We start from the raw sequence: 17,980 nt of genomic DNA, 5'->3' as shown, positions 1-17,980 counted from the left end.
GTGTGTATTCCCTAAAAAATGAAATTAAATGAATGTCATTCCTATTGAAATGGTTGTTTTCACTAGCAGCACGTAAAGAACATATACGGAAGTAGTATAAGCTCATTGCAGTTATTTTAAGTCTTTCTTTTTCATATCAGTTGTCATGCATGCTTGCAATCTGTGTAAAGCTAAGTGCAAACTGAGGCAAGATCTATGCTTGGAATCGATTTATGATATGTGTTTATGGTTTATGTAGTGTGGAATAAGTCCAGATTGCACTTAGTTACATCTACAATTGATGAAAGGATTTAAGGGCTTTTTTTTGTTTCCATAGAGATAGAAAGCAAACTACTGCTTCATTCAAATATACTGTTTGAGTTCTTGGGATTTTTTTCCCCAAATTGATTCTTTAGTTGTGTCGAGTACCAGCTCTTAACGGTTCTGTGCTGCTCTTCCTTTTCCATTCTTTTAGGATCCTTCATCTCCACGGGCAAGTCCTACTCATTCACCACGTGAAAATGGTATAGATAAAAGCCGCTTGCTGAAGAAAGATGCCTCTAGCAGTCCAGCATCTACAGCCTCTTCAGGAAGTTCCACTTCTCTGAAATCCAAAGAAATGAGTTTGGTGAGTATTGTAAACAGTCTGTTCTCTCGAGAAATGTTCTTTTTCCTGTAAGGTCTGACTCTCCATTCTTCAGCAACTACTTTTTTGCAGAAAGTGTATGGCTGTAAGAATCTGAAGTACTGTTCTACACCACTCCAGTACTACTGAGCTTTTTCCTCAGGAATAATTCCTTCTTCACGTTGATTTCCTGTATCTCATGCATTTCTGTCAAATAAGCTGTAAATTTATTAGAAAACACAAGATTCAATTAAAAATATTGTTTAAGAAAAAACATGATTGTGTTTTAAGTCTTTTATGGATCTGAATGTAGTCAGTAACATGTTCCCTAGGCTTTTATTAAATTCTTCTAAATGAACTGCTGCTGAAAAACTTTTCAAAGAATAACTAACTTGGTACGATTTTATGTCACAGTTTCTTTTATTATTATCAACTGTAGTGGTACTCTGTTTTCACTTCGATTCACTATGTCCAGTAATCGTGATTTCACACTAAAATAATGTTGTGATGCATACTGTATTTTCCTGAAAAAAAAAAATTCTTGTGTACTTTTTAAATGCCAGTGGAAGAAAGAAAAATAATGTCTTAGCTTTTTTTTTTTTTTTTTCTCCCCCCTCCCCCAATTCTGGCGTTAATCAAAAGGTCAGCATTTTTTTTCACAAGTTAACATTGTCAGCATTGCGCAGATTTATGAAAATTGGCTGAGGGACTAGGTACTAGGTGCCCAGCATCCCAGCTGCTGTGATAAATTGTGTAATATGGTTTGGATTAAAAATAATACTAATTTAATTTGTTTAATGATACCAGCATGAAAAAGCCAGCACGCCTGTTCTGAAATCCAGCACACCGACTCCTCGAAGTGACGTGCCAACTCCAGGCACTAGTGCAACTCCAGGACTTCGTCCAGGCCTTGGCAAGCCTCCAACAATGGACCCTCTGGTGAACCAGGCTGGTAATGCACAACCTCTTAAGTTTTTATGGTTTTAAGATTATTTAAATATGCATTTCCATGCGAATGTTAACCGTGCGTTTTTTCTTGATGTTGAGGACTTGATGAGATGCAGGTGTTTGGATTATCAAGTATTTGAATATCTTTCTATCTTTCGTTCTTCTTTGTTTACTTTGTTCTTTACCTTTTTGGAAATAGTCTGGAGACTGTATGCAATGAAAGATTTCTGAGAAGCTTCTAGTACTTAGTCTGAATGCAATTGCTTCTCCAGCTCTTTGTTTGTATCTACTAATGTTTGCTGCAGTGTAAATCTTGATAAATGCAGAGGGAAGTTTACTTTTGCTATTCAGGCTGGTACAGCAGAGTTGCTTCAGACATGAGCTGTGTAAACCATGCCTGTCAGCTTTAGTGCTTAATTTGGCCATGGAGAGACTAATATGAACAGGAAAATAAAGAAATGGAAACGGGCAATGCTAGAAGAGGTTGTTAGAAGTAATCCCTGAGTTCAGATCTCAGTAGACCTTATTTACACTGAGTGAAAAGAGGTGGTAGTAGTGATAAATTATAGGAATGTTTCTTAGCTGTGTGTGTGCATGTGTGTAAGGGGAAGGTTAGGTACCAAAGTCTGAAATGAAAGGTCTTCTACTTTCTTCCCTGTGTGCAATGAAATCCAAAAAAACTATTTGCTTTCACTGTTCCATAGCCGCAGGTTTGCGCACACCTTTGGCTGTACAAGGGCCATACCCTGCTCCATTTGGAATGGTGCCTCATGCTGGCATGAATGGAGAACTAACCAGTCCAGGGGCAGCGTACGCCAGCCTGCACAACATGTCACCCCAGATGAGTGCTGCTGCTGCAGCAGCTGCTGTGGTTGCGTATGGAAGATCTCCTATGGTAGGCCACACACTGCATGCAATCTCAGTTGTGTGAGTTGCAGGTCACTGAGGAAAGCTACATGCTTCATTTAGCACTGATGTATTCCCAAGTTTTAAAAGCGCCAGAGGCTTGGCTGCTTCACTGTTTGTTTCACTTTGCTTTGTGGATGGAGAAACCTGTATCTTGAGAACAAAGAATCTTCATGTATTGATGTATGTTGCTTTTTTTCTCACTGGTGCTTTGTCTAATTAATAAATGCCAAACTGTTTGCTTATGCTTTAAATGAAAAAACGGTTTTGGTAGATACAAATCTCTTCACTCGTGCTGTGCACATCTACTTTTCTTTTGCTGAACAAGATTTGTGATCTGTACAGACACACCAAATTAATTTCCTTGTATTGTGTTCTTTTTGAGTAAATCAACATGAGGAGTCTTAAAGCTCTGTGATAAGGTGTGTTACAAGTAGTTGCTGTTGTGGGCGTGGTCACTAACTGGAGCATAGCAGTCATTGCTGCTATCAATCAGAGTAACCTGGGAACCTGATCCCACAAACATATGCATAGACCTATCCACTTGTGAGTTTGCAAGATTGATCTTAAGCTTGTCATCTTCTGTAGATGAGGCTACTTTCTCAAACTGGACAAATTGTTACATGAAAATGTTGAAATCCTAAATTGCATGTACTTCTTAAAGCAGTAAGAATTCTATCTTGATTACAGTGGTCAGAATTAAAACGTATATTTGGTTCAGAATTCCTCTTTGGTAGTAGTGTTTGCTGAATGAGAAATTGCAAGTGTGATTTTTAATTTGCTTTTCATTGTCAGGTTGGGTTTGATCCTCCTCCTCACATGAGAGTACCTGGAATCCCTCCAAATCTTGCAGGAATTCCTGGGGGAAAACCGTAAGTAACTTTTTAACACTTCGGTAACAACTGCAATATTTACAGAGAATACAAATGTCTTGTGTCTGTGAAGAAAAATTCCAAGGGACACAGTGTCTGCTTGTTCCCATGAGATTTTTTTTTTTTTTTGGACTTCTTCTGACAGTAGTTAGAGCATACACATTCTAGAATGGTAGCTGTCATACCCCCAGACAGATGTGCATGTAACTGTTTCCAAGGAAAAGCTGCTGAAGGTAAATCCTGCTTGTTTGTTTAAGTTTCTTGATCATAAAGGAAGTTAAAGGAAACATAGATGGGAAGACAGTGGTAAAATGTGTAAGGAAAAACAGTTTGAAAGTCAAATTTTGGCTGTACCAAACATGAATGCATAGTACTAACTCACAGACTCCTTGTGTGGCACTTGTTTTAAAGGCATGAGTATCTGAAATGGTTACTTTAGCAGCTTGTATAATCGACCAAAGTTTAAAATATGTTTGTATAAGTATGCAGCTGGAGAGCAAAAGATGAGGAATCTTTTGTGCAGTAGGAGACATATAGATGTAGGTTGACTTACACAACTACTTTTTATTGAAGAAGTCTAATTATTAGTGAAGGGATGCTTAAATAAAATGCTAATGTGATGTCCTGACTTACAGAGGCAACAGAAATAAATGCATGAAAAACTATGCATCAGTGTATTTATTTATTTTTCCCAGTAATTTAGTTTTAGTAGGGAAGCAGAGCTTATCTGCTTTCTTGGAGATAAAGGAGCAGAGAGAATTAAAACAACTTTTTGTCTTTGTTAGGACCAACTCATTTTTTGGGTTACCTTCACTCTTGTTAATCAGTCCTGACTTGTCTTTCAGAAAAAAACTGCAGTTAGAGTAGCACCTCACAATCTAGGTACAGGTTCCAGGTTTTGGAATCAACTGCAACCAGTGCTAAAGTGATCTGCTGCATGCTGTCTTCTGTACCAATCTATTACGAGAATTTTGGGAATTAACTGGTTTAATTTTTCCTTCTGCTGCTTCAGGAACAAAGCAGAAACTACCATCTAATTTATAAGACACATGATTTAGAAAGTTACATGTACACACACACATATTTTTTTGTCTTCATATTGAACTCCTATTCATACTTGTTGTCAAGCAATACAAGTTGTCAGCAATTCAGACACCCTTAAAAGTGTTCACCACTTTGCAGGCAAAAAGGCATGTGCTTTCTTGTACTCTTGTAGAGCAGTATGAAAGCAGAAGACTTCTTACAATAGCCATCCTAGATATGTCTTTACTGTTACCCACCACGTTTCCGAGAACTGACATAGCTAACTCTGGGTAATGTGAGAAACCTGTTAGATCTTGGGTTCATTTGAAGTTGGTGGTATGTTGACAAGACTACTGATGTGAGGTGTCTGAGTTAGTGTTATGTATCAGATGGTAGTGTGTTTAAATTTAGCACAGGAAGGAACATGCTTTGTTCTTAAAGTATTCTCCTGTTAAGGGTCAAACTCATTCTTGCTGACTTCAGTAGAATTTGGCATTATTACATAAAATATTTTCGGAAATCATATAATGTGATGGCCGTAAGCTTTTACTTCTAACCAAATGTATTCACCGGCTTTCATTGACATATTCCATTATTCCATGCCTAGCCATATAAACTATGAAACCCATTTTTGTTCAGTCAGGATTGTTCTGTGATTAAGTCCTAATCGTTGCACTTCTCAAGGCACAAAAACAGTGCTTGTGTAACATTAAACTTTGTATTATGTTGTTTTATAACCAAATTACAGTCTCTGTTAATTTTTTAATTTAAAGTGCTGTTCAGCACTTTATTCATATTGCTTCACAGATCACTAACTTTGAGACATAGTTTCTACTCTTCTCTCGATTTGATTGATGTGTTCCATAGTGTTTTTCACAGTCATAGAGCAAGTCATTTCCTGTAAAGGAACTTATTTGCTTATCTTCATTATATGTGTATCAAATCTAAAATTTCAGACACTGAACTATTGTCACTCCAGTGACAACTTTAGAATCATCTATCTTCGTCTTGTTTGGCTACATCTGTCTAGATGCAGTCCTAGCTAAGCTGCACTGCCTACAGTTTTTTTTCGATAGCTCTTGTCTTCATTAGGCAAGTCTCCTGTATTGTCCATACAGAGTACAGGTATTATATACTCAGGCAAACCAATCAAGGACTCATGGTTTATTTTCAGAATCTGCTTTACCTAAGATTAAAAGTAAGATGTCACACTGAACTTATTTTTTGAGATCTGGAGTTTTAGTAAGTGAATATTTCAGATTAAGTTACTGAATCTCCAGCTGTAAGTATACATGCGCTCACTGCTGCGTGATTTTAACAACAGCGTTGCAAGGACTGTTTGTTCACACATCCTTGCTTTCAAGAGAAAATAATTTTTCTACCCAAAGGAGTGACATGTCTGATAGCACCTAATTTTATTTACCCCTGTGCATTCTGGGATTTGTTAATGGCCTAGCTGGTTAGAAATCAATAGCCTCTGAAGAGTCTACTCCTAGTCTTTTATCTGCTCTTACCAAGTGAATCTACTCTGAAAAGCTTGTCTGTTGCTTGCCTTGTTTTGTAACTAGGCTAGATGTCTTTACTACCTTGTTTTTATCTTCCTGAATGTGAATCTGACAGTTTTGTTCCCTTCAAAATTACTGGCAAAATTATATGGGCAATCAAGGTAGAAAACTAGAAATCTTGAAGTCTTAATTTTATATCTAAATAACTGAGCTAGGCTTTGCATTTGATAACAAATAGTTATTTATTTGCTGTGAGGCTTGTCCATATTAATTTGATATTTCCATGTATGCTCATGTGATCTCGTATGTTTTAATATTCTTGGTTTCAGTGTGTCTTCTCACTAGTAAGTTATTCTTTTCTTAGCAGTTGCTCTTGCTTTTTTTTTTTGTTGTTCCCCCCAACTTTCCAAATTACCTTAAGTAATCATCATCTAGTCAGTAATTATCTTTTTCTTTGGTGATGGAAATCACTCCTATTTTGGACATACACATGTGATGTCAGTCTTACATTCTGTTTTTTGATACTCTTAATTATGCCATGTGCTATAGGTTCTTGGTATGTTGCTATCAACATGTTTCTTGCTTTATGTAGCCTTTCTAAAAAAGTAATAATTTAGCTTTTAGTATTCTTGTGGATTTCCCCAGAATGTGAACCACACCTTATATTAGTTGGATGAGCGACTGAGCATAGATTTTCAAGCTCATTGATGACATTTAAGTTCACAGCATTGATCACCTGGTATCTGTAACTTTGAAATAGTGGTGGTACTGAAAACAGTCATGTTTCTCAATATTCATGCTTCAAATAAAATCACATTTCAAATGTTTTAGACAGACTCTGACAGAGATGAAAAAATTCTTTCCTGTTAGCAGAAAAGGGGAATTTCATTTGGTAAACATTAGCTTTTGCTCAAGAGAGGGAAAAAAAGGAATTTTTCTGTTCACCCAATCATTCCATTTGTTCAATGAAAATGCAATGAGAAATATTTTAAAGGAGTGTTAATTTTATTATATTCTAGAATAAAAAATAGATTTTCCACTTGCTTTTTGATACTTCCTAAATGTTTCTAGAGACTAGTTGGTGGATGTGAGCAAGTGAGGGATGGGTGGTGCCTTTCAGCAGTGATGACAGTGACAATGGGTCACCTGCACTGGTGCAGATTTTTGTGAGTGCCATGCAGGCTCTTCTTTATCACAGGCAAAAATGCATAGATAACTGTAGTACCTATGTTGAAAAATAGTGTTTTGTAGCTGAGAATTTGCTCTATCAAATAGTGTTTTGTGTTCTTTGTATCTGTTGTAGTTTCTATGGAAATAAATAGGAGGATGACTCATCATTTTGAAAGCACACTCATCAACAGAAGAAACTGTCTGCTTTTGTGTTCTGCAGCTAGACTATTTTTGTGCCAGCTAAAGAATTCTGTTTGAATTCTTGAATAGAGAGATGAAGTGGAAGTTTTTTTTTTTTTTTTTTTTGGTAGCATAGTATTCTAAGTTCACAGGAAGTGCATACATTATATCTAATTTTAAGATAATAGGTAGGTATTTTTAGCTGTTCTACCATGTTTTTGGCCAATGAATTAATGTGTAGGCCTGTTGTATAAAAATTTATTTGAAGAGGAGGAGGAAATAGTTCTAGCTCCTGTCAGCAAGTCAGAGAATAGTCTTATAACTGTTCTTTCTGTTCTAAATCTTGATCTAGTATTTGTTATTCACACCGGTACAGTTCTTCTATTGTATTATTTCAGTGTTTCCATAATACTTACTTAAGTGTAAATATAAATATCAATTTATATGTTTTTAGAATCTTGGAATCATGGAATTTTTTTGGGCTAGAAAAGACCTTTTAGATCATCTAGTTCCAATGCTCATGCTGTGGGTAGGAACACATTCACTAGATAAATTTGTCCAAAGCCACATCCATAGTGAAAAATTTCTTCCTTATATCTAATCTAAACCTATCATCTTTTAGTTTATAGAAACATTACTTCTTGTATCTGCCCACATAAAAAGTCATTATCCATCTCTTTTGTAAGCCCCCTCTAAGTACTCAAAGGCTGCAATGAGGTGTCTTTGAAGCCATCTCCTCTCGAAATTAAAAAAGCTCAGCTCCCTCAACCTGCCTTTATAGGAGAGGTGCTCCAGCCTTCTTATTGTCTTTGTGGCCCTCCTCTGGACCTATTTTAATAGTTCCACATCTTTGTTATGCTGGAAGCCCCAGTCCTGGATGCAGTACTCTGAGTGGGGCCTTATAAAGGGAGTGCAGAGGGAGACAGTCACTTCCCTCTCCCTGCTGGCTACCCCTCTTTTAATGCACCTGAGGATACTGTTGGTCTTCTGGGCTAGAAGTACACACTGCTGGGTCACGTCCATCTTTTCATCTATCAGCACCTCTAAGTTGTTCTCCACAAGGCTCCTTTCAAGGAATTCTCCCAGACAAAAGGCCCTGCAGAAGTCCAGGTAGATGTTATAGATCAGTCTTATCAACCGATGCAGTCCTCTGTTATACAGGGGCACCATGCACAATCTGCCTTTCATGAAGGGATGCTGGCTATCTTAGATTGCCTCCATATCCTGCATGGGCCTTGACATAGATGCTAGGAGCATTTGTTCCATGATCTTCCCAGGCACAAAGGTGAATTTCTCCAGCCTTTCATTTCCTACATTTTTCCTTCTTCTCTTCTCTCTAGGTAACCTAGGACTCTAACACTTAAGCAGCCGATAAGTCATTTGCATTGCTGTCCCTGTTACTTTATTCTTCTGAAAGAAGCTTACTTCATCTAGGGAGTGCTGATCTTGCAAATTATACAAGTTTCCTTTGGGCTCGGTTGTGAAGGGAACAGAAGAGAAAGGCATTTGAAATGAAAATTGCTATACCATAGTATGTAGTAGACATTACTAGACAGTGTTGATGTTAGCCTGACATACCACATACCTTTGAACAAACAGGAACATTTACTTTTTTGTGTATTTGTATTGGCAGAGGAATAGGGATTTGGCAGTGTGTAGCCATTTTTCTTAAGGAGTGGATTGCTAGTAACTTGTGCCATAACAAAAGCTGCTTTGACTAAGTCTTTTTGATGACTGCCATTTTGAGGGCTGATGAGTCTTGGAAATGTATGCATGACCGTCATGATAAAAATGAAGCTTTTAATATGATGTAATCAGACTTCAAATGTTAATATACTGGTAAGATTATACTTAATTAAAAATACAATGAGATAAATTCCTGGCATTTCAGAGCAGAAGAGACATCTTAATGCTTCAGTGCGCATGGAACACTTCAAAAATGTTCCTATTGTCTTTTTCTCACCCCATTTCAACAAGAAATGTTTAATTGTTTTTCTTATGTCCATGATAAAAACAAGGGCAGGCTGAAACTTCAGAGTTTTGCAGTTTTTTCTACTCTTACTATTAAGAAAAAAACAAATCGATCTGTAGCCCAGGATGGGGCCTAGCTTTTAAGCCTCACAAATGCTGTGAATCCTTAGTTCTGTACCTGAACTTGAGCAGCTTCAGCCTTGAGCACTTTTGTTGCTACTCTTCTTCCTCACTTATCCTATGTCTCACCTGTTTGGTGAATAGCTTCTCTGGGACAGTTCTGTCTTAACTTCACAGAAATGGTACAAATGCCTCTGTCAGCCTTTATTGTTATGTAATTCTTTATACAAAAAGAAAAAAAAAGGAGGAAAAAAGGGAAAGAATCACATAAACACCAGGTTGGAAAAGACCTACAAGATCACTCAGTCCAACCATCCACCTATCACCAATAGATCTCACTATACCATATCCCTCAACAAGAAATCCAAACATTCCTTGAATGCCTCCAGGGTCAGTGACTCCACCACTTTCCTGGGCAGCCCATTCCAGTGCAAGGATTCCATAGGAGGAGATGCATCTGATACACTTTGCAACTTGTATACAAATAAGGGAGTAAACTTCCTTATATGTCATTTCTCTTAAGTTTTATTTGTCACCTTTTTTGTTTCCTCATTCTCTATTTGTGTGTTCTCTGAGCATATCTTCAGTTGACTAGTCCAACCACAAAACATGAATAAGGTACAGGAATTGCGTGTGTATGGACTTGACTTCTTCTTTGGTTTATAGCAGTTACTGTCAATTACCTTTTGCCCTTCCCCTGTGGTGAAGACTGTGGTACTGCTTTGTATGACGCTATCTTATGTTCTGTATGAAATAAAAATAGAGCCTTCTCTATTTTCTTCTGGCTCTGAATATCTTCTCAGCTCCTAGGCATACTTAGTTGCTTTAGGAAACAAGCCCAAGTACATTGTGATATCTATTATAGATCCAGAAATCTTACTTGTTCCTTTCTTTCAAACTGTGCAATATGTGGAAACATACAATAAAAAACTTGAAAACTACTCATTTAGAACAAAAAATTAATTGAATTACCTACTCTTTCGTCTGTTGAAGATCAATGCAATGCTTTAACTTGAACTATAGTAACCAAAGATTTATGAGGAAGATTTATTTGGAAAAGAGTGCACAGACCTGAGAACAAAAATAAATTAGAAAAAAAATAACAGTATAACTGGGAGAAGGTATCCTATTAGTAAAAACATTACTTGTTTTTCACCACTTTGCTCTCTTGAATAAGAAAGCAATTAGTGTAACAGCAGTATCTCACCAGAATAATACAAACAGCTTTTGCAGTAGTATTTTTATTATTTTTAAAAACAAAGAAAAAATACCACCCTGAATCTGAAACGTTTTGTTGCTTTCTGTGCCCTGGTCTTCATGTTGAACACAAATAATTCTGTGTACTTTCCCTAAGGAGTAATGGTTTATCACTGCAGGGACTCAATTTCTCAACCTTAAGTTTTCATATGCTTGAGTACATGCAGTATGTAAATACAGACATTGCAAAAGTCCTAAAACTACCTGGGAAACAGAGCCTTTCAACTGTTCCAAAATACTTATTCAAGATAATATAATTATGAGAAGATTGTGTCAGCTTTCTGATGTAAGAGCATTCTGCATTTCCATGTTGTGTACAAAACTAGTTCCCAGCTGGAAAGAGAGACTTACTAGCACAGCAAGTGCTGATGTTGAAGATGATGTGCTGAAATAAGTTGAGGACAAGTTTAACTTAAGAGTTCACGGTAACAGGCAAGCCTCAAGGAATACATCTGAAAGATGGTCAGGAAATGCTGCTGTATGACTTGTGCAGAGACTCAGAACCACTGATTAGAAAGCAGCAGCTGAAAGGTCTTTCAACAGCTCCAGTGGCAGAGTGATGGCCATGACCTTGATTCCTAGAGTTAATAGGAGATTTTAATCTGCTTCCCCACTGCACAAATAGTTTAGTTGAAACACAAAAGCTGAACACGGTTGTTGTTTCTTTCTCTGATCCTGATCTTTCTCTGAGGTTTCATGTACCTCATGGTATTAGGTCCTGTAGCTTTTCAAATCTTTTTCTCATGAAAATTAAAGAAAGAAAACAGAAAGTACTACCTTTTTCTGTAATTTTTGCACTATATCTTTGCTGATATATTTTTTCTTCTCCTTCCTTTCCTTCCCCGAAAAGAGCCTACTCCTTTCATGTTACTGCAGATGGCCAGATGCAGCCTGTTCCTTTCCCTCCCGATGCCCTCATCGGTCCAGGAATCCCTCGCCATGCCCGTCAAATCAACACTCTGAACCATGGGGAAGTTGTGTGTGCAGTTACCATCAGCAACCCCACAAGACATGTGTACACGGGTGGCAAGGGGTGTGTCAAAGTCTGGGATATCAGCCAGCCCGGGAATAAGAGCCCTGTCTCTCAGCTCGACTGCCTGGTAAGTGAACAGGAACTAATGTAGAAGGGTAACTTCTCCTTGGAGACTCAATAAGGAAATAGCTGTCCTTGTCTGGATTGTGTTCATATTATAAGGAAATAGCAGGCAGTTCTGTTTCCTGCTGTATGTATTTAACTGACTTTTTTTTTAAACACTGAACAGGTGGTGTTTCAGAGAAGTGGACTGGTTTGTTTATTGATAAATGTCATTACTAAGGGTCAAATAATAGATAAGACATTTGAGAGTACAGCTGATTCTTTCTCCATCCAAGTCGTGCTGGTGTTTTTTGCACTGCATGGATTTAAAAGGAATCTGGCTGAGACAGAGACATTCCATGGTGTTTCGTTCATGCCAGAAATCACATCCTTTTTTGTAAGAGGGTAGTAGCTGTATAAAGGAGTAGTGTGACAAGGTAGCAAGGTCACTTTGTATTGCTGCACTTCTTCTGGTTTCTATTCATATCCATCAGGTGCAAGCTGATTTATTTGCAGTTAGTTGAAAAGCTAAATCAAAAAAGCTGTTAAATAAAAATGCTTCTTACACTAAAGCAGTGTAGAGATTTGGGAAGAGACAAATCAGTGTAATGTCATAAAACACAATAATATATATTGTGGATGAAAGTAATTCTTAGATGTTGATCATAATAAATGTGCTTATTTCTTTCCAGCTTTTACCTCTCCTTTGATGATATGCCCATGTCAGTTGTCCAGTAGTAGTATATGTATGGTAAAATATGTATTCTGTCTTGTGACAGGTTTGTCTCTGGATGCTCAGTCCTAGTTGCCTTCATTTTAGTTACAGATCTGTATGGCTGCCAATAGCTAAGCTGACATTCCCAGTGTACTGCTTGCTGCTCCCTCTCTGTGACTGTAAAACAAACAAATGGGCAAAACCCCAAACAAAACCACCATCCCCAAAAATCAAAAACAAACAAACAAACAGAAAACAACCACAAACAAACCTTAGCAGTAGAAGTCTTTGATTTCTACTTAGTGTTGTGGATTTTTTTGAGTTCCTGATCCTATCCCTGCATTTCCTAGAGGACTGTTACTATGTTGCGCAGCCAGTATGCTTAAGAAGTCAGCTTTGTAATATGTAAAGATTGAAATCTTTTCCATCTCTAAATCTTTTATAGTATCTCTGTCAGCAATAGTATCAAAAATGTGAAACCAGTATGATTATGACAGGAGTGATGCTGAGCAAGAGAACCAGCATAAATCCAGGACTAGTAGGAGAATAATTCAACATTTTCACTTTAAAATGATGAATGTAAGATATCATTTAAAAGAAAACTCTAAGATTTGAAAGATATGAGACTTCAACTGTATTTTCATAAGTGGTTGCTTAGATATCATACGAGAAGTCACTTTGTTTTTTGCAAAATATTCCAGTGATGCTGGTGATCATAATTGATGGAGTGCACTTTCTCAAATGCAAGCTTACTTTTGGCACTGTCTTAGTGTAATGAGATGGAAGACTTGCAATTCATCAGGTTTGAGAAAGTTAGTAATGAGAAGTAGGCATTTGAAACCTTTTAGGGTATACTGATTTCTGTTCTGTACTTTGGCACTGGAAAAAATTGCTTACTGTTTAAAACTTGGATGCAGTCAGAATCTCATTAGTGGTCATTATTGGCAGGCATGTATTAACGTAACGGAGGTGATTTGTGTTGTACAGAACAGAGATAACTACATCCGCTCTTGTAAATTACTGCCTGATGGATGCACCCTAATAGTTGGCGGGGAAGCCAGCACATTATCCATATGGGACCTGGCAGCGCCAACTCCTCGTATAAAAGCAGAGCTTACATCCTCAGCTCCTGCCTGCTATGCTTTGGCTATCAGCCCTGACTCCAAGGTGTGCTTCTCCTGCTGCAGTGATGGGAACATTGCAGTGTGGGATCTGCACAATCAGACGTTGGTCAGGTGAGTATTACTTGTTTTCTGTAAACTTTAATTAATTAAACTTAGTCTTTGAGCAGCTAAATATTTATCTCACTGAATAAAGGCTCAGAAAAGCAAAGTAAAAGAGTCTTTCTTATCCAAAGAATTAGGTTGGTGCTCAGGTTGGGCTAGAAACTAATTCTAGTAGCCCGTCCTAGGAGCTGTTCTTTGAGGGCCTTTCAGGTTGTTCTATAACCTCTTGAAGTCAGTGTGAAAGCTCTTGTTGGTTTCATGTACTTGAATGTGTCTGCAGATTTCAACAAGCTAGATTGTGATTAACATAGACTGAACTTGCTATGTAGAGAACTCTGTGAGGTTTCTTGTTTTCATTTACCTTAGGTCTTTCTAAGTAATAAGGAAAAAATTCAGTTTGTAATTAGTGATGACAGGTAATAAAATTAACCTTCCAAAAGTAGTTGAAAACCTGGATCACTTCATTTTTTTCAGGAAAGTATGAAGGACTGATGTTTGATGTCTTCATAAAAGAAAAATATTTGAGTTCTGGAAGACAAATTTGATCTCTAAAGCTGTGAGGATGATTTGTGGAGGCTCTAATAAATATATTGCTGTGTATGCTACTTGTGAAATACTTCCTTTAAACCTTGATTACAGTGTCTAGCAGGTCAATATTTAGCATCAGTGCTATGACAGAAAAAAAAAAAAGCAAATGTGTGAAATAACTTAGCAACTGGTTGTGTGATTTTAATAGAAGGTGACCTTTGGTTCAATCTTGCTAAGGCTGTGATGGCTTACAATATTACAAGAATGGAGAGCCTACAATGGAAAAGACCATGATGTTTTAGAGGATTAGAATGATACACCAAAGAAGCTGCTTTGTCTTCTGTGACTTAATGAATTTACTGTATATCAATAGTAAGCCTAAATTGATGTGCAATTTAAGTGAAAATTTGACTTTCTGCTAAATTTCTATGACAAAGAAAACACCCTTAGTTATGTAAAGTCTTCAATTCGCTTTGTGTGTGCTTAGGCCCTGAGAAGGGCTCTTTCTCCATCTGTCACTGATTCGAATAAATAGTGTTAGTTACTGTTTCTCCCATCGCTCACTTGCTGATCATTCTGATTGATAACATGTGGAAACTGTGAAACACAATGTGCCATGTGACCTTTCTATGGCAACTCGTGGTAAATCACCTCGTTCACTCTCAGGCTAGTTGCCTTTTTCTCCCTTCCCTCCACCTTTGACATTGAATTTTCTTATATTTAATTGCCGATGAAAAACATGGATGGCTTCTGCCAAAGGATTAAGGAAAACTTGTTATGACCTTTTGGTTGCTGAAAGCTGGAATCTCCTAATGAGAAGATTTTGAAACAAAATGCATTGTCTAGTTATTTTGTGATCTCCTGATCTCCTGCCAGAGAATGCAACTTTGCTGATTCAGCAATGCTTGTGCATGACAATTTGGGTCCTTCTCTGGATCCCTTCACTATTTATCATGTTGACTTACAGACAGGGAAAACAACAGTAGTTGTTTTCTGAAACTGGAGGAGCTTTATTCCGTCAGCATTTTTTTTAATCTATGCTGACTTTAATTGCTTTTTAACTGTAGTTACTACTACACTCCAAAAAAAAAAAAAAAAAGAAGAAGAAACTTCTCAAAACATGACAGAAAATATTTGTCCATCTATCTGTGATGCAGTCAATTTCTGTAGCACCTGGAAAATATTTTTGTTGTATTTCATGCCAAGTCAGAGGGAGGGGCTGATATTTGCCCATCAGCAGACACAGATGACACACATGCAGAGTCCAAAACTAACACCACAACACTGTTTACCTTGAGCTCTGGCAGGAAATCATTATTCAATCTGGTTTGTTTTATCAGGCAATTCCAGGGCCACACAGATGGGGCCAGCTGTATTGACATTTCTAATGATGGTACCAAACTCTGGACAGGAGGTTTGGATAACACTGTCAGATCCTGGGACTTGAGAGAAGGGAGACAGCTACAGCAACACGACTTCACATCACAGGTAACTGGATTTTCCTGCAACACACAGGGGAGCGGAACAGGCAAGCATTTAGGAAGAAGGCTGAGAAACTACTCCAGTGCAGCTGACGAATTTTAGATTGTTTGCTTTGTTTGCTTTGACTATTTACAGCATGATACTTTGGAACTTTCGTATGTTTAATTGCTTTGGGACAAAACAATAGGCTGACTCTACTTTCTGTCCCTGTTTTTCCTAAGTTAATAGGCAAGAACAGGGGTTATTTGGTCACTAGAATTTTGACAAGCAGTCTCACTATTGAACTTTGTCAGTTCTGTTTCTATGCCCTTCCTTCTTCCTCTCCTCATTCTTTTGGTCACTATAGGAAAAAATAAAAACTGTAAATGTTGTTTGATTTTCAGATATTTTCCCTTGGTTATTGCCCTACTGGTGAATGGCTAGCCGTGGGAATGGAGAGCAGCAACGTGGAAGTGCTACATGTAAATAAACCAGACAAATATCAGCTGCACCTTCATGAGAGTTGTGTATTGTCACTCAAATTTGCTTACTGTGGTAAGTTTCCACGAAGACAGAACTGGAAGTCTGGACTCTTAATTCATACTGCCTACATAAGTTATTGCACAATCATAACTTCTGATAATTAAAATGTATTTAGTGTCTGTGTTTCTCAATTTATGAATAAATAGCTCTGCTTTATGAATATAAATATACTTGCCTACAAAGAACTGACTTTTTTATTAATTTATTCAAAGTCTGCTGTAAAGGTTGAGCTGTGTGTAAAAGACTGTTTCTACTTCATGTGGGGATTTCTTGTGTGTCATATGCTACAAAAGCATGAAGCATCCATGTTGATTCTAAGCAATAATACTGTATTGATTAGTGGTGAGAGCTTTGTGTAGCTGCAATTAGCCATCAGATTTCAATCTGACACCAAATCTGTCAGATGTTTGCCTCATGTGTTTTCACAGTTCTTCTCTTTCACATTCTAGGTAAATGGTTTGTGAGTACAGGGAAGGATAACCTTCTTAATGCATGGAGAACTCCTTATGGAGCCAGTATATTCCAGGTGAGGATGATACTGCTTTTAAAGAAATCACTAGCACTCTGCAAGTCCCACAAGTGGACGCAGATCTCTTTACCTATGTGATCCACTCAAAATGGGATGCTGAGATGAAGGTAGTAGACTTTTTTTAATCAAGTAATATATTTCTATTTTTCTTCTAGTCCAAAGAATCTTCATCAGTGCTTAGCTGTGACATCTCTGTGGATGATAAATACATAGTCACTGGCTCTGGAGACAAAAAAGCTACAGTCTATGAAGTTATCTACTGAAAATATGATGGGGATATAACTTTTAGAAGTTGAACTGGGCCAAAATTGTTCTTAATTGTAGAATTAGAAAGGTTTGCCTTTTAAAAAGGAATTAAAGTATTGAGGTTCCAGACCTTGTGATGAAGTTACTTCGGTTTTTCAAAATAGAAGGCAACATCCAGCAACTTAAGTATTGGCTGTGCGGACCAAACAGAACACAGAAGCAAGATGGACAGATGTAGCCTAGGTTTTTGACATAGTTTTAAAAGCCGAGTCTGCTAAAGAATGTTGAAGCCTTTTTATTTTTTCTCTTTCTTTATGACCTCATGCAAATTGTTCTCATTGCCTGAATATGGGGATAACCTTTCTGTTCCTTGCAATTCAATTTGCATCCTGTCCTGTGTAGAGCAGTGGTGTCTCAGATGAACTTGTTTCCTGGTTTTGCATCTTGTGATATGTTTTTGTATTTTTGTTGAAGGTCAAACATTTGTATAAATTGTAAATATATTTAGTTTATTACAGTAAAGGCTTTAGTATGAACAACCACTCTTCTTCTCCCCTTCCTCCTCCCACTCTTCTTCCCTCCCACTCCTCACCCCCGCTTATTTAAAAGACCTTTTGGGGATATAAGTACCTTTTTAGAAGCAAAAGCAAACACTATGTATAGTTTGAAAACTGTGTCTTATTCTTTATAACTCTTCCTAGATTCCTTTATCATACTTCAAAGTAATTGTTTTGACATATTAGGATATCAAATCCAGTAGATACTGTCTTGTGCTGCAGGAAAACTAAAAGGCAATTTTGTACTAATTATAGTGTAAATATAAAAATTGAACATTTCATAAAGTTGTGCAGTTTATTTTAAGTTTGTTGTGATGTCCCATGTATATGTTCTTTGGCAGAAGCATTAATATGTGCCTGATCATAATTCTTGTGGTCATCTCTAGAAGAAGAGATTTCCTTCTCCTTTCTCCTTCAGCTGAACAGAATTCATGAAGGACTGCATTTAAACTAAGTACATCAGAGGCTTTATTCATTTAACTGAAGGTGTCTGTGATTAAACAAAACTAGATAAGTTGTGTCCTTCATATTTTACAGAAGAAAA

At 37.3% G+C, this 17,980-nt stretch overlaps 1 protein-coding gene across 6 annotated transcripts in view; it reads left to right on the top strand.

The window, feature by feature from the left end:
- TLE1 (TLE family member 1, transcriptional corepressor) overlaps nucleotides 1–17,734 on the top strand; it is a 70,576-nt gene extending 52,842 nt beyond the window's left edge. For all 6 annotated transcript variants that reach the window (XM_048930931.1, XM_048930930.1, XM_048930929.1 and 3 more), the window contains 10 exons: nucleotides 455–607; nucleotides 1,412–1,556; nucleotides 2,257–2,447; nucleotides 3,254–3,330; nucleotides 11,407–11,656; nucleotides 13,334–13,581; nucleotides 15,441–15,588; nucleotides 15,966–16,116; nucleotides 16,554–16,630; nucleotides 16,789–17,734. In XM_048930931.1, the coding sequence (XP_048786888.1) occupies nucleotides 455–607; nucleotides 1,412–1,556; nucleotides 2,257–2,447; nucleotides 3,254–3,330; nucleotides 11,407–11,656; nucleotides 13,334–13,581; nucleotides 15,441–15,588; nucleotides 15,966–16,116; nucleotides 16,554–16,630; nucleotides 16,789–16,896 (1,548 nt within the window). In that variant the 3' untranslated portion in view covers nucleotides 16,897–17,734. The remainder of the gene's footprint in view (nucleotides 1–454; nucleotides 608–1,411; nucleotides 1,557–2,256; nucleotides 2,448–3,253; nucleotides 3,331–11,406; nucleotides 11,657–13,333; nucleotides 13,582–15,440; nucleotides 15,589–15,965; nucleotides 16,117–16,553; nucleotides 16,631–16,788) is intronic.
- Nucleotides 17,735–17,980: the final 246 nt, after the last annotated feature.

The sequence above is a fragment of the Lagopus muta genome, chromosome Z, assembly GCF_023343835.1.
Source record: "Lagopus muta isolate bLagMut1 chromosome Z, bLagMut1 primary, whole genome shotgun sequence".
NCBI classification, from domain to species: Eukaryota; Metazoa; Chordata; class Aves; order Galliformes; family Phasianidae; genus Lagopus; species Lagopus muta.
This window is presented reverse-complemented; position numbering and strand designations above follow the sequence as displayed.